At 44.5% G+C, this 13,412-nt stretch overlaps 3 protein-coding genes across 4 annotated transcripts; 2 read left to right on the top strand and 1 right to left on the bottom strand.

Annotated features, from left to right (window-relative positions):
* Positions 1–617: 617 nt before the first annotated feature.
* LOC111078794 (5-hydroxytryptamine receptor) lies at positions 618–8,093 on the top strand. 2 transcript variants are annotated; one of them, XM_022373654.2, is made up of 5 exons: positions 618–891; positions 5,930–6,603; positions 6,682–7,379; positions 7,471–7,730; positions 7,804–8,093. In XM_022373654.2, exons 2-5 carry the CDS (start codon positions 5,953–5,955, stop codon positions 8,055–8,057), a joined length of 1,863 nt encoding a protein of 620 aa, XP_022229346.2. In that variant the 5' UTR covers positions 618–891; positions 5,930–5,952; the 3' UTR covers positions 8,058–8,093. The 2 variants fall into 2 exon arrangements, with proteins under 2 accessions (XP_022229346.2, XP_022229347.2); XM_022373655.2 differs by having other exon boundaries at positions 869–891; positions 5,936–6,603.
* A 2,761-nt stretch (positions 8,094–10,854) lies between these two features.
* LOC111078803 lies at positions 10,855–11,339 on the top strand. Its single transcript, XM_022373664.2, has 2 exons — positions 10,855–10,995; positions 11,048–11,339. Exons 1-2 carry the CDS (start codon positions 10,916–10,918, stop codon positions 11,205–11,207), a joined length of 240 nt encoding a protein of 79 aa, XP_022229356.2. The 5' UTR covers positions 10,855–10,915; the 3' UTR covers positions 11,208–11,339.
* Positions 11,237–13,205, bottom strand: LOC111078795 (NADH dehydrogenase [ubiquinone] flavoprotein 1, mitochondrial). Its single transcript, XM_022373656.2, has 4 exons — positions 13,095–13,205; positions 12,516–12,872; positions 11,614–12,448; positions 11,237–11,523 (listed from the first exon to the last, which is right to left on the bottom strand). The coding sequence occupies exons 1-4, from the start codon at positions 13,138–13,140 to the stop codon at positions 11,328–11,330; spliced, it is 1,434 nt and encodes a 477-aa protein (XP_022229348.2). The 5' UTR covers positions 13,141–13,205; the 3' UTR covers positions 11,237–11,327.
* Between the last annotated feature and the right edge of the window lie 207 nt (positions 13,206–13,412).

The raw sequence follows: 13,412 nt of genomic DNA, 5'->3' as shown, positions 1-13,412 counted from the left end.
AATCTGTAGCCCGTCACTTATCTGTTGGCCCAGTCCTGCCAGTGGAAAGGGGCGGTGCGGGCGCTGCAAATGTTGAATGAAAGCGAAAGTCAATGTGGGGAGGAAAAGCTTGCTTGAGCGCCACTCGAAAAGCTCTCTCTCTCTCTCCTGGCATCGTATCCTGCACGACGACGAGGACGACGACAACGACTTTTGACTCCAACGAACTCTGCTGTGGACGGGACTCTCTCCGGGTTGGATGCCATGGAAACTTTTTCAACGCCAGCCACAGCCACAGTCTTCCGTAGTCCTGTCGAGTAATGTGCGCCGCTGAGGAACAGTTTTTGCACGCCAAAATTTAAGTTTTATTTTTTTGGACTCTTTTTTGTTTGTCCCCCCCGACACAAACACACACACACAGACACGCACACACATACCACACTCACACACATGCACACACACAGTCACAAAAATATCAACAAATATAATTTCAAAAATATAAGAAAAGAAGGAAAAAAGAGCACAAAACGCGGGCAACATTTTTAAATAAATTTTACAACAAAATAAATAAAATACAAATCTTGCGAAATAAAACAAATATTTGCTAAAAGTGTTATTTGATAAATTAACAAAAAAAAAAAACAACAACAAAATAAATAAAATATAAAAGGAAGAAAAAAAGTAAAAGAATCGACGGCGTGTGGAAACTGCAATAACAGCAAAAAAAAAAAAAAAAGAAATATGCAAAATAGTTCTAACTGTAAATTACAGTGCCTTCTATAAAATAAACAACGTCGCTATCACCACCAAGAATATCCCTCAACGGCAACAAAAACAGAAGCAGCAGCAGCAGCAGGAGCAGCAGAAGCGAAGGAGCAGCATCAACCCAAAAATTTCGTTAAGCAAAACACGGTAGGGATATTACGTATAAAGAGTGTGGGGGGGCAGCAGCTAGGATATACATGTGTATATATATTGTATTTGTATGTGGGAGTGTTGTGCCGCCTCCTTTTGATGCCTCCACTAATTGGTATGCAACATTATTTCTTGTGTGCCTTTTGTCATGGCACTCCATCACGCGCATTTTGATGGTTAGTAATTATGGTGTCGGTTTTTTATACGGATGAAGCCCACTGTGGTGCGGAGGAGCCACTGTGTCGTCGGTGTGTAAGTGTGTGATAAGGATAGGGATTGTTAACGTGCCAGTGTGTGAGTGTCTGCTCCATCCATCCATCCATTCATAGCCACCCCCAAAGCCCCTGGCCCACGCATTTCTTTATTGTTCGTCGAAAAAGGTTTGCATAGGGTCTTAAAGCTGACAGAAAGACAGACAGACAGAGAGAGAGAGAACACGCACACATACACATACATACATATATGTATGTATAGTTGGGGATGTGTGCGAAGCAGTATTCATAATGAATATTCATATTATTCACCTCTCTTCGAAACCATATGATAATGAGTGCAAAATATTATTCAAATTGTTTTTCAATGAATTTTCCCATCATTTCAGGCGCCGCCAAAAAACAAAAACTAAAATAACTTGTGGCGCGCGTTTGATAGATAAAATCATTCAAAATTATACTAAATATTATTCAAATATATCCAGCCCCATACATTAAGGATGATTGCGTGCTCCGAATGAATATAAAACTCTGCCAAATTGTATTATAATAGTTGTAAGCGAAATAAGGGCTGGTTGCTGTAATGGAGGAGGTGCGGCGCTCCTTTATGAATATTCATATAATAAAGCACTACAGAAATTATATGATAATAGGTGGAAAATAATATAATAATTGTTTTTCATCGAATAATGCCGCGGGCCGGCCCTACCCTAGCTCCTAAAAAGATACCAAAAGACTTTTGTTTGTTTGCCATTGTGGCAGTCACGAAGAAGCCAAAAGTACGCTTGGACAGTACGGAGACACTCCCACTCCCACTCCTACTCGTACTTCCACTCCACTCCCATGCCATGCCATGCCATGCCAACCACCCCACCCCTAGCCATTATAATATAAAAGCTGCCGAAATCAATAAAGACAGACAAAAAGCAGCGGGCAAGCAGCGAGCAGCGAGCAGAGCAGAGCCCCAGCCAGAAGCCGACACAACGTCAGGCGCTACAGACGCTCCCGCTCCGCCGCCCCCCTATGTGTATCCCTATGTTTGGGGTCCTGGGCCGGGCCGGGCCGAGCCGGTTCCCTGGGTCTGGTCTCTTTGTTGAGTGTATCTGTGCACTGGGGGAGTGTATCTGTGGCCCTGTCCTGTGCGTGTGTCTGTTATATTAACTCACCTGTGGCGGACACTTTTCATATTAGCAGCAACAACAAATCTCATCATCATCGCGTTCGGCGTTCATCGCCTGACGCTCTGCTCTGCTCCACTCCAATCCGCTCTCTCTCTCGCTCCACCTCCATCTCCACTCGTTGGACGCTCGTTCCGTTTCCTTTTTTATCTCCATTGGCTTTTCTTATGGCCATTCTTTTGGAGATGGCTTGCCATCGCCCGCCATCGCCTTCTCTACATCCTCTCTTTCCTTTTTTTTGTTCTCTTCAGCTTAGCTTTTGTCACCTTTTGTGCTTGTTGCTGACGTTTGAGTGACGTAAATTAATACATACATACATATTTTATTTTCAATAAGCGAATCGAGCGAGGTACGGCACAGCACAGCACAGCACAGCAGCCCCCGCCGGGCGAGAGTTGTCAGCACCCACAGTGGGCAGGCGGAGTGGCTGGATGAAAGGAAACTGGTAATGAACGAGAGTTAGGAGTTGAGAGGAGCAGCAAAAGAAGAAACTGAAGCTACACTTTTGGACTCTCAAATGGGTCTCGTAGGGGCTTTGCTGTAGATTTTATTTGCTTTTCCTGCAAAAGAGTTCACACAAATAAATACACAAATAAGAACCACTCAACAGGTTATTGGCATTTAGACAATAGGTGCTAAAAGAACACGCACACACACATGCGTACTGCCCATGGATACATTTAAAATAACGCGCAGAGATATTTAGCAGTAATGGAAGCTGCTACAGGCACAATTTTAAAGATACGAGAAAAATTTTAAAATGTTTTTTTAAATTTTAAAATTCTAAAAAATCAAATCATAATCAAAAATGTATATACTGACTGAGTACGGGTATAAGTAGAGTCGCGTCTCCAGAAGCGACTCGCACGTTCCTTCTCGTTTAAAGCTTTTATTTATGTTTATTATTATTATGAATACACCTAGCTTAAGACGTGGATTACGTTCCTCAAAAATCTTGTGTTAAGTGAGTTATCGATTGCGTATTAAGTTTGACATCCATATCAGCAAAGACTATACTATACAATACAATACAATATTTTGTATAGTCTTTGATATCTGTTATTATTGATTTTTTAGTGACTTATAAGGTTTTGAAATAGTGTATGAACGAGGTTTTCAGCTTGTTTAAAGGGGAGCCAATTTATTACCTAGTAAGACCGAGTTCGTGCTAAGCGAGGGCTAGGTGTATATTTTTGTACAGCATTAATGGATAAATAATCCACATAAATTCGACGTAAATAATGTCGAACGGCACAGTTTCTAAATATTTTTATTCTCTGAATATATCAGAGATAAATTCTTAACACTTTTGTCATGCCGTGTAATGTCGTACCGCGTGTGTGTGTTACAAAGGGAATGTACATAATTGTATTGCTTTGGTAGCACCTCCTCTCCTCTCAGTGGTTTGCAAAAATCAAGGTCTAGGCGTCGAAGTGGCAATAGCAACATGTGCTTTGCCACACACACACACACACACACCCATGCACACCCACACACCGTTAGCCACGATTAAATTAACGCAAATTAAGCAGATTAAGCAAACGTCACTCACATCATCCACCCACATTACAACACCCCACCAACCTCTCCCACATATCCCCCAACCGTCCGCCGTCCGCCGGCAAAACAAAGAGCAGGGAAAAAACCACAGCAAAAGGCAAAAGCGTTGACATCACACACACACAGGGACACAGACACAGACACAAAGAGCACCGATAGAGCAGCCGCACGCACACATTGACAGTGCGCAGGACAATGACGGTAGAGCAGCAGGAGGAGGCTGCAGCCCCCCCACCCTTCCTTCACTCCACTTCTCCCGCGCGCACACAACAAAATTGATACACACCAGTCAGCGGAGGAGTAGGGGGAGCAAGAGCAGGAGCAGAAGCAGGAGCAGGGGGAGATGGGGCTGCCTGCACAATGACTGACGCAGGCAGCAATACCCCCAACCCCCGCGACTGGCTGTGGGGGTGGTGGATGGATTTTTATTAGGGTGACGCACGATGCAATTTCATGATTATTGAAAATATTGGCTGCACGTTTTTATGTAGCATACTTATCCGGATTCGTATTTATAGCCTTTAAAGCGAACAAAATCATTAATGGCTGTGGGCGGCGTGGCGTGGCGTGGCATGGGATGGCTCTTGGAATCTCTACAAACTGTTTGCTAAATCAGTTTTTTAATACAAAACTTAAACAACATCAAAGTGCATTGAAATATGTAGCTCTAAATCGGGCAATGCATTGCCCACTCAATTTTATTTGTGTTCGACTTGGAAAAGTTTAAGCAAGAAATGCTTGACTGCAGTGCACCTTCTGTAGCTCTAGGAGTCCGCAGAACTATTTCCAACTTGAAAGCATCAACTGCTGTATTAGTTGTGAGGCAGACAAGTTGCAGTTGCAGAAGCTAGGGTTAAATACACAACTCAAGGGCTCCACTCGTGCCCCCAACTTTCAGCACATTTAACTACAACTCAACTGAAAGTTTGTCTTAGTTTTAAAATTTCAGGCATAATTCCTGCTCTGTTTCTGACAGAGTCTGCTCTGTGGCATGTCCATGTCCCAATTGAATCTTGTTTCACCCTTTCCGTTGCCTGCCTGCCTGCCTGCCTGCTGCCACGGCGCTTAATGAGTTTTTAACTCGCTTTTGATAAGAATTTCAATTAAGATTTTTAATAGCTGGGCTGGGCTTGCATTTATTGCCACAATGTCCGGTGCGGTGCGGTCGGCACCTGCAACTGCAGCCACGCTTTAAGCTTAAGCCGAATCCCCGATTCGGGGGTACTCTGTGGGTGGCCTTAACGCGCAATTAAGTGCAAACTTTGGCCGACACCCGCACATTGCCTTGATGGGGGGGGGCGGCTTAAACGTCAACTGGGGCGCAGCTGTGGCACTGCCAGTGGATGTATCTGAGGCAGCAGCACCAGCAGCAGCAGCAGCCGGTTATGGAGACAGAGAGGCGGCAGCGGCAAACCTTGCGGTTGTTTGTCGAGGGCGCAAAGTGCAAGGTTGCCATTCATTTGGCCGCAGTCAGCGAGCAGGAAAACGGAAGGAAGAGCAGCACTAATCTCTGAGTGTGCTCTGCCTTGTTATGCGCTTTACTCGCCGCGACTCGCGGGGGGTATGCTGACTTCCACGTTAGGTTGGTGGGTTATTTCTGGCTCAAATGTGCCACAGATCCATCTAGCAACTGGGTAACTAGGTAACAGGCAAGGGTATCAGCGCATCTTCTACTCTTCTACTGCCATATACATATGTACCCTGTACCTTGGGCTATCTGGTTCGCATTCTCTCATTGCATTGCATAAGTGTCAGTGTCAGCGTTGGGTAACTGTAAGTGCAAGTGGGGGTGGGGGTGGGGGTGGGGGTGTAGGACCAAGGGTCGTAACACTCGTCTGTGTCTCTGTGTGTGTGTGTGTGTGTGTGTGTGTGTGTGGAATTTGTGTTGAATGCCATGTCGGTGTCTGTTCTGTTCTGTTCTCTGTCTGCTTGCTTCCTGAATGTGTGTGTGTGTGTGAGTGTGTGTCCTTGCTGGGGTATACAACAACAACAACAACAAGAACAAAAAAGACTGATGATGATGATGGCATTTTGTTACATTTTGCTACCTTTTTTCCTTTTATTATTTGGTGTCCTGTGCGGCAGCGGCAGGCACCTTTTAGTATGAAATGAGGCGGCCAGACAAACGCATCGACAACGAAGATCGAACACGGATTGGCATACGACTAGCGACAGCGACAGCGACGGTTACGTTTACGGTTACGTTTACGTTTACGGGCAGCATGAACAGCAACAATCTGCAGCAATGGTGGGAGCACACATACCGGCGGCATCATCTGGAGACGAACAACGACCTCGACACCACGGAGCTGCACTATGCGCTCCTCGAGCATAATCAGCTTGGCGGCAGCGGCACCGGCACCTGGACCCTGCCCACCACGGAGCTGGAGGGCTCAGCCACGGATTTCGATTACGGCAACTTTAGTCTGATTAATCCGTACGATCTGGATGCTGCTGACGCTGCTGCTGGCGGCGGCGGCGGCGATTCAGAGAATGCCATATCCTCGCTGACGCTGCTCCTGCTGGCCGTCAGCTATGGTCTCGTCGTCTTTGGCGGCGTTGTGGGCAACTCCACCTTGGTGCTCACCCTTTGCTCGGCCTCGTCGGTGCGCCTGCGGAATCCCCTGCTGCTGGCCGTGTGCATTGCCGATCTGCTGGTCACGGGCATATCGGCACCCGTCACCCTGCTGAACCTGGCCATGAATCGCAAGACCAGATCCCTGCCGCTGGTGCTGTGCAAGGTCATACACTACATTCAGGTGGGTTCAGCTCTTAGCAGCTTTGATTTTTACATATACTTAATTAATCTCTCTCTCTCTTTCTGTTTCCCTGGACAGGTCATGCCCGTGGCGGCCAGCACCATTTCCTTCTTCATGCTCTCCCTGGATCGCTATGCCACCGTTAAGCATCCTCGCTTGGCCCAGCTGCGACAGCGTCGCTACCTGCACGTCTCCCTGGCGCTGATCTCCTGGCTGGCCTCGGCCGCCATCAGCACGCCGTTTCTATTCGCCTACAAGATCATAGCCAAGTCGGTCATCGTCAAGGGGCGAGCAGGGGGCGGCAGCACGAATGCCAGCACCAGCACCACACCGAATCCCGTTAGCATCAGCTGCACCTCCGATCTGGGCGCCAATGCCATGTTCATGTCGTTCATCATCTTCCACACGATAGCCGTGTTCGTGCTGCCCGGCGTGGGGGTGCTGCTCAATCACTACGGGGTGCGGCGCAAGCTCTGCGCTCTGTCGCTGACGGCTCGTGCGGCGCACGGGGAGCTGCCGCTGCCCATGCCCATCCTGCGGCGCCAGACGCACATGGTGATTGTGACGGGCTGTGCCAACGCACAGCAGGCGGCCTGCGGTGGCCCCACCACCGTGGACGATACCTCGAATGGGAATGGCACTGGCGGTGGCGGCGGACAAATGGCCGTCAGTCCGGGCGACATACAAATGCACACGCTACAGCCCCGCGTGCCGCAGGCATCCGGTTCGGTCCTTGAGCCGGGCTCCTTTCGGTCCAGCAACCCCATATCGCCCAGGTGATTAGCGTTAATTGGATGTTTGTTGTTTGTTGTCTGATGTTCGAATCGCAATTTAATTTGTGTTGTGTTGTGTTGTGTTGCTCCGCAGAGCCATGAGGGAGATACGCATCCATTCGCAGCGCCAGCGAATACATCGCGCGGGCCGTGGTCGGGGTCCGGCCACGCCTGGCATACCGCTGCCACAGACATCGACGCTGAGGTCACGCCGCCACTTGGCCAACATGCTGATCGCCTCCGCCATCATCTTTATCGTTTGCTGGGCGCCGCATGTCTTTTGCATATTCTATAAGAATTTCGGCTACAAGCAATACTGCAGCAAATCCTCCGTCTACTTCAGTCTGTTGTTGGGTGAGTATAGAACAAAGCAGGAGAAGGAGCAGGAGGCGCCAGTGCATAACTACTCGCTCTCTCTCGCCTGCAGGCTATTTCTATTCGGCCATCAGTCCGGTCATCTATTGGGCGCTCAACCACAATTCGCTACGACAATCGCCCTGTGCGCCCATCATACGGCTGCGCTCCATGCAAAATTTTCTGAGATCACGCTTCCGGACGCACACAGTGCCACCGCCGCCATCGTCCACCAATGAGGCGGCGCTGGGCGCATTCAATCCCAAACTGATCAAGCTGACACCGAAACAGTATAGAGCTCAGGCTTCTTCGCATTATCTCTACTAGTGTGATACTAAACTAAACTAAAACTAAAACAAAAACTTGATATACATTATATATATATATATATATATATATATATATACATATATGATATATTTTTTACTTACGACCTGATCCTCAATCCTGAGTCCTGTCTAGAAAACAAACCCCGCCCCCCACCCACGAACCCAACCAAAGAGAACTATCTAGATGTTTTTCAAAAGCTCTACGCAATTAGTTGGCTAAAAACCTACTACAATATATACATACATACATACATATATATATATATACAACTACATAATACATAGGACATACATACATACATATATATATATATATAGTATATAGTATATAATGTGGGTGGCAGTGTTAGTTGACGCTTATTTACACTACGAGATGTTGTGCGCCTAAAGCTATGCAATAAATGGAGAAAACCCGAAAACCCAAAAGCAAAAAACAAGCAAAAAGCAAAAACAAAACAAAACTCTTCTAGTGACTTGTTCGAAATGTTGTTTAGTCTTTTAAGAAACAAACAAAATAACGAGAGAAAAAAAAATACAAAATACAAAAACAAAAAAATATATTGTACTATGTTCCTTCTCATAGATAAGCAATAAGATGAACGCTTTAAGCCAAGTTAAACGAAACGAAAGCAAATCAAACTAAACTAAAAAACGAGATCTAAAACTTTTAAAAACAAGCAAAAACAATTAAAATAAAACCTAACAAAATCTAAATCAAATACGAGTACATACCTAACGAAAACATACATACAACTTACATATATATATATATACATACAAGCATACATATATACATAAATATAAAAGAAAGAAAATATAAAAAAAACAAAAAAAGATTATAAATGTGTGGTAAAAGATTTAAAAAGAAACTAAAAAACTAAAAAAAAATAACGAGTATTGTATACATATGTATTTCTATGACTTAAATTCTTTATACACTTTTTCTAAACATTTTTGAATATCGTACAGTGCAATTGAACAGAGAGAAAGAGAGAGAAGGAGAAGGAGAGAGCGGTCCACTGAGATCCAACTCCGAGCGCGCAGTTTCAGAACTGACTCAGGTTCGGGTTTCATTTGCAATATGGAGGATGACTCAGCTTGGGAGTGTTTCCCCTTAGCCGTCGTCGCCCACTCCACACAATTGCAAATTGCAAACTACACAAAAATAAAAAAAACTAATCTGCCACTATCCGTTGCCAACTTTTTCACATATTTTCTATGCAGATACTTTTTATACTATTACACTGAGGGAAACTACACTACACTACTATACTATACACTATACTATGTATGTAATTTCGTTACTTTACAAAAGCAATGCTGTCGTCAATCAAATCATTTTATTTCCAAACTGTATGTAAAACTCTTTTAACCTTAAAAACTTCCTTTAAAGCCATCTGAAGCAGCAGCCTGTTGTTATCGCCTTTGAACTAGTGGCTAGAAAAACCCTAAACTAACTTTTAATAATATCATTTTGTACTTTAACTAAATCTTCATTAAAACAAAACAAGAAAGAAACAAATGAAAAAACTCTAAAAAAACTATAAATATGCTAAACATACTAAAAAGAATGTGAATTGTTTTATTTCCTTTTCAACTTTGAAGGCCTTTGAATACGCTGTAAGGGATGGATATTTATTTAAAACAATTCTAACTGAAGGGAAAACTGAAACGAGAGCTATAAGTCTTAGGCACATTAAGGATCAATCTAGAAAATCGTATAGAACCGAAATTCTTTCAACCTTAAGAACCATTTTAGCATCATTACCTATCATATATTAACTAAATCAAATGCCTAAAGCAAGCAGATTTATCTGCAATTAATTGCAATTTAATATAGCTTCATCCAAGATAAAAGATAATTCCAGTTAGTACGAACTTCAAACTATAGCACCTATGCCCTTTGGAAAGAGTATAAATAATTATTATAGTAACGATGATCATACTCGTTTCGAGATAATTGTTTTATAGTGCCGGCATTCCGGTGATCTCCAGAACGCCATGACAAATTTCTGTTGCATTAATAATTCATGAGGACATCAAAATTCATATTTCCATTACACTACTCGACAAAATTGATCTTTTTATTTAGGCTGTGAAACAAAATGACTTTTTCTGATAGATTTCGAGATTTAAAAATTTTTGTAGTACTTTAATATTTTTTTTATGGTATCTGGTATTTTTTTCATGGTTTTTTTCAGAGGTAGTGCTTCTACTTCTGCTTCTGGCAAATGCAGCTATAAATCCGACCCAGAACCTTTGTATCTGCAGCTTAATCCATAGATTTTAATGAACAATACCTCAAACGACGCCGAATTAATGCGTCTATCTAAAACTAAAAATGCACGCCAAGAATTATTTTTCTCTCGACTTTTCCGAATTTTTAAAGTCAAAATTTCGAAAAAAAAATACCGCAAAAAATGATGAAATTTGAATTTGAAAGCTTAATATCTTTCAGGCGTTAAGCTGCAGATACAAAAAATCTGGGTCGGATTTATAGCTGCATTTGCCAGTTTTTTAGAACTGCAAAGTTCTATGCAACCAGATATATGATACTTAGTTATGTGAAAAATAGAAGCACTACCTCTGAAAAAAACATTAAAAAATACCAGATTTTAAAAAATTCTTTAAAAAAACTTTATCATAAAAAAAAACCATAATTCGTTAAAAATTTAAACCCCGAAATCTATCAGAAAAAGTCATTTTGTTTCACAGCCTAATTCTAGTGTTGACTAGTGTTATCAAATGTCCGGCTAGAGATATGTAGAAGTGTTCTTAACCTGGAATTTTACAGCAGCCCGACAGTCGTTAATTGACCGTTTAAAGCAACGCAAGCAAATCTTTAGAAAGCTCAAAATGTTAAAAAATTTGTTGTTGTTGTTCGTAATAGTTGTAGTTTTGGTTCTACTGGTTCTACAAGGATGCGATAGCAAGACGTAAGTTGGACCAAACTTCCCTTATATCCTGCTAATTGAATACCTCTTATAGATATGAATTTATACCCGCTCGCTGTGTGGATGAGCCTGGTGTGGAGCAGAAGATTGGCGGCCCCCTGAGTGTGTGCAGCTTTCCACCTAAATACGAGACACCAGACGCCGAGGACATCCAGGCTGTGATCAAGCAAATACAAGACCTAAACCTCAATTGAAGAGAACAGAGAAATGCGAAATGGGCACATGGTTTAGAGAATATTACACTTTATATGCATTCAAAGAGTGCGAGCGGGTTTAAAGAAATCAAGAAATAAATTTAGCTATAACAGAGTAATTTAATTGCTGGCACGCTTCGTTTGCTGTGCATGTTGTTGCATACGTTTCTCGATCTCGGGTCTGAAGTGGCGGATGAGGCCCTGGACAGGCCAGGCGGCACCGTCACCCAATGCGCAAATGGTGTGGCCTTCAATTTGCTTTGAAATCTCCCAAAGCATATCGATCTCAGCGGGTTGTGCATCGCCCTTGACAAAGCTGCGCATAATCAAATGATTTGAAAGGAAATGGATTGCCTCAATCTGATTCTGGTTTGAAATAATCGACGAAAAATGTGTCTCTACTCACCGCGTCATGATTTTGTTCATCCAGCCAATGCCCTCGCGGCAGGGTGTGCACTGGCCACAGCTCTCGTGCTTGTAGAACGAGATGAGCCGGGCAATTGCCTTAATCACATCCGTTGACTTGTCCATCACAATGATGGCCGCCGTTCCCAGCGATGTTTGAGCCGCAATTAAGCCATCGAAATCCATAATCACATCATCGCATACATTTTTGGGAATAATGGGTGTGGACGAACCGCCGGGAATGACGCCCAACAGATTGTCCCAGCCACCAGTGACGCCGCCACAATGACGCTCAATCAGCTCCTTCAGGGGTATGGACATTTCCTCCTCCACGGTGCAGGGATTGTTCACGTGTCCCGAGATGTTGAACAACTTTGTGCCCGAGTTACGGGTGCGTCCAAAGCTGGCAAACCAAGTGCCGCCGCGACGGCAAATGGCTGGCGCAACGGCCACCGTCTCCACATTGGTGACCGTTGTGGGGCAACCAAAGACACCCACATCAGCGGGGAATGGCGGCTTCAAGCGCGGCTTGCCCTGCTTGCCCTCGAGCGACTCAATCAAAGCGGTCTCCTCACCGCAAATGTAAGCGCCAGCGCCACGGTGCATGAAGACATCGAAATCGTAGCCGGTGCCGCAGGCATTCTTGCCAATGAGGCCAGCCTGGTAGGCCTCGGCGATGGCCAGCTGCATGTTGGAGGCTTCGTTGTAGAACTCGCCACGAATATAGATGTAGGCAGCCTGAGCGCCCATGGCAGCGCCCGCAATCAGGCAGCCCTCCACCAGCTTGTGGGGATCGTGGCGCATGATGTCACGATCTTTGCAGGTACCAGGCTCGCCTGAAAATAAAACACGAGATAAAATGAATGTAAATCGATCATTTGAAATGGATTTCATAATGCTCACCTTCATCGGCATTCACCACCAGGTACTTGGGACGTCCATCGCCAGGCTTTTGCATGAAAGACCACTTCATGCCACTGGGGAAGCCAGCGCCACCGCGACCACGCAGACCCGATGTCTTGATCTCATTGATAATCCAGTTGGGACCCTTCAGAACAATCTCCTTGGTCTTGTACCAGTCGCCACGCTTCAGGGCACCGCTCAGCCGCCAGTCGTGGCGTCCATACAGATTTGTGAAGATGCGATCCTCGTCGGCCAAGGGACCGAACTTGGTCTTCGTCTGTGGTGGCGGTGTGCCAGCGGGCGGCGCTTGTGTGCTCTGGAGCCGCTGCAGCTGCACGCTGGCCGGAAGTGCCGCAACTGCAATAAGCACACGATGCAAATCAATAAACTGCGCAGAACCTCTTGCCTTACATTTTGTTTTGCTTTGCGCAAAAATTACATAATTTGATTGCAGGGCAAATGATTGTTTTGCTGGCTTGCAGCGGCTTGTTTGACATGTCTCGCAAGCAAGCGGCTAGCCCATGCTACTGCCAAATCACCACTTAATAGTTGTTGCACAAATTCTTCGCGTTTATTTACCTAATTGCGGCTTGGTTAACAAATTAAATCGCACAATTGCAGCCATTTTCGGTCCGACGACTGTCAGCTGAAATGTGACGTTCGCGTTTGGCGTTACCAGATCAACAATGCGGTTGTCTATGGCAGTGTTGCCAGCTAAGTTATTTTATAGCTAATTCTGTTATATCTAAATATTACATACTTAATTTTGGCCAAATAATGCCTCAAGAGTACCCACATAATCGGTGTACAACAGATACTTATAAGCACAAAGATGACAATTAATAATTAATTCATTAATTTCCCGCATTTCCCTAAAAAAAAACAAACTTGGCTTTT

The sequence above is a fragment of the Drosophila obscura genome, unplaced genomic scaffold (assembly GCF_018151105.1).
Source record: "Drosophila obscura isolate BZ-5 IFL unplaced genomic scaffold, ASM1815110v1 contig_179, whole genome shotgun sequence".
NCBI lineage: Eukaryota > Metazoa > Arthropoda > Insecta > Diptera > Drosophilidae > Drosophila > Drosophila obscura.
This window is presented reverse-complemented; position numbering and strand designations above follow the sequence as displayed.

Excerpts from the sequence above, each read along its gene's own strand:
- LOC111078794 (XM_022373654.2), top strand. The coding sequence starts at position 5,953 with ATGAGGCGGCCAGACAAACGCATCGACAACGAAGATCGAACACGGATT. Across the intron at positions 7,380-7,470 it reads AGCAACCCCATATCGCCCAG|AGCCATGAGGGAGATACGCA; the intron begins GTGATTAGCGTT and ends GTTGCTCCGCAG. Across the intron at positions 7,731-7,803 it reads CTACTTCAGTCTGTTGTTGG|GCTATTTCTATTCGGCCATC; the intron begins GTGAGTATAGAA and ends TCTCGCCTGCAG.
- LOC111078803 (XM_022373664.2), top strand. The coding sequence starts at position 10,916 with ATGTTAAAAAATTTGTTGTTGTTGTTCGTAATAGTTGTAGTTTTGGTT. Across the intron at positions 10,996-11,047 it reads CAAGGATGCGATAGCAAGAC|ATATGAATTTATACCCGCTC; the intron begins GTAAGTTGGACC and ends TACCTCTTATAG.
- LOC111078795 (XM_022373656.2), bottom strand. The coding sequence starts at position 13,140 with ATGGCTGCAATTGTGCGATTTAATTTGTTAACCAAGCCGCAATTAG. Across the intron at positions 12,449-12,515 it reads GGTGGTGAATGCCGATGAAG|GCGAGCCTGGTACCTGCAAA; the intron begins GTGAGCATTATG and ends TTTTATTTTCAG. Across the intron at positions 11,524-11,613 it reads ATGAACAAAATCATGACGCG|CTTTGTCAAGGGCGATGCAC; the intron begins GTGAGTAGAGAC and ends GATTATGCGCAG.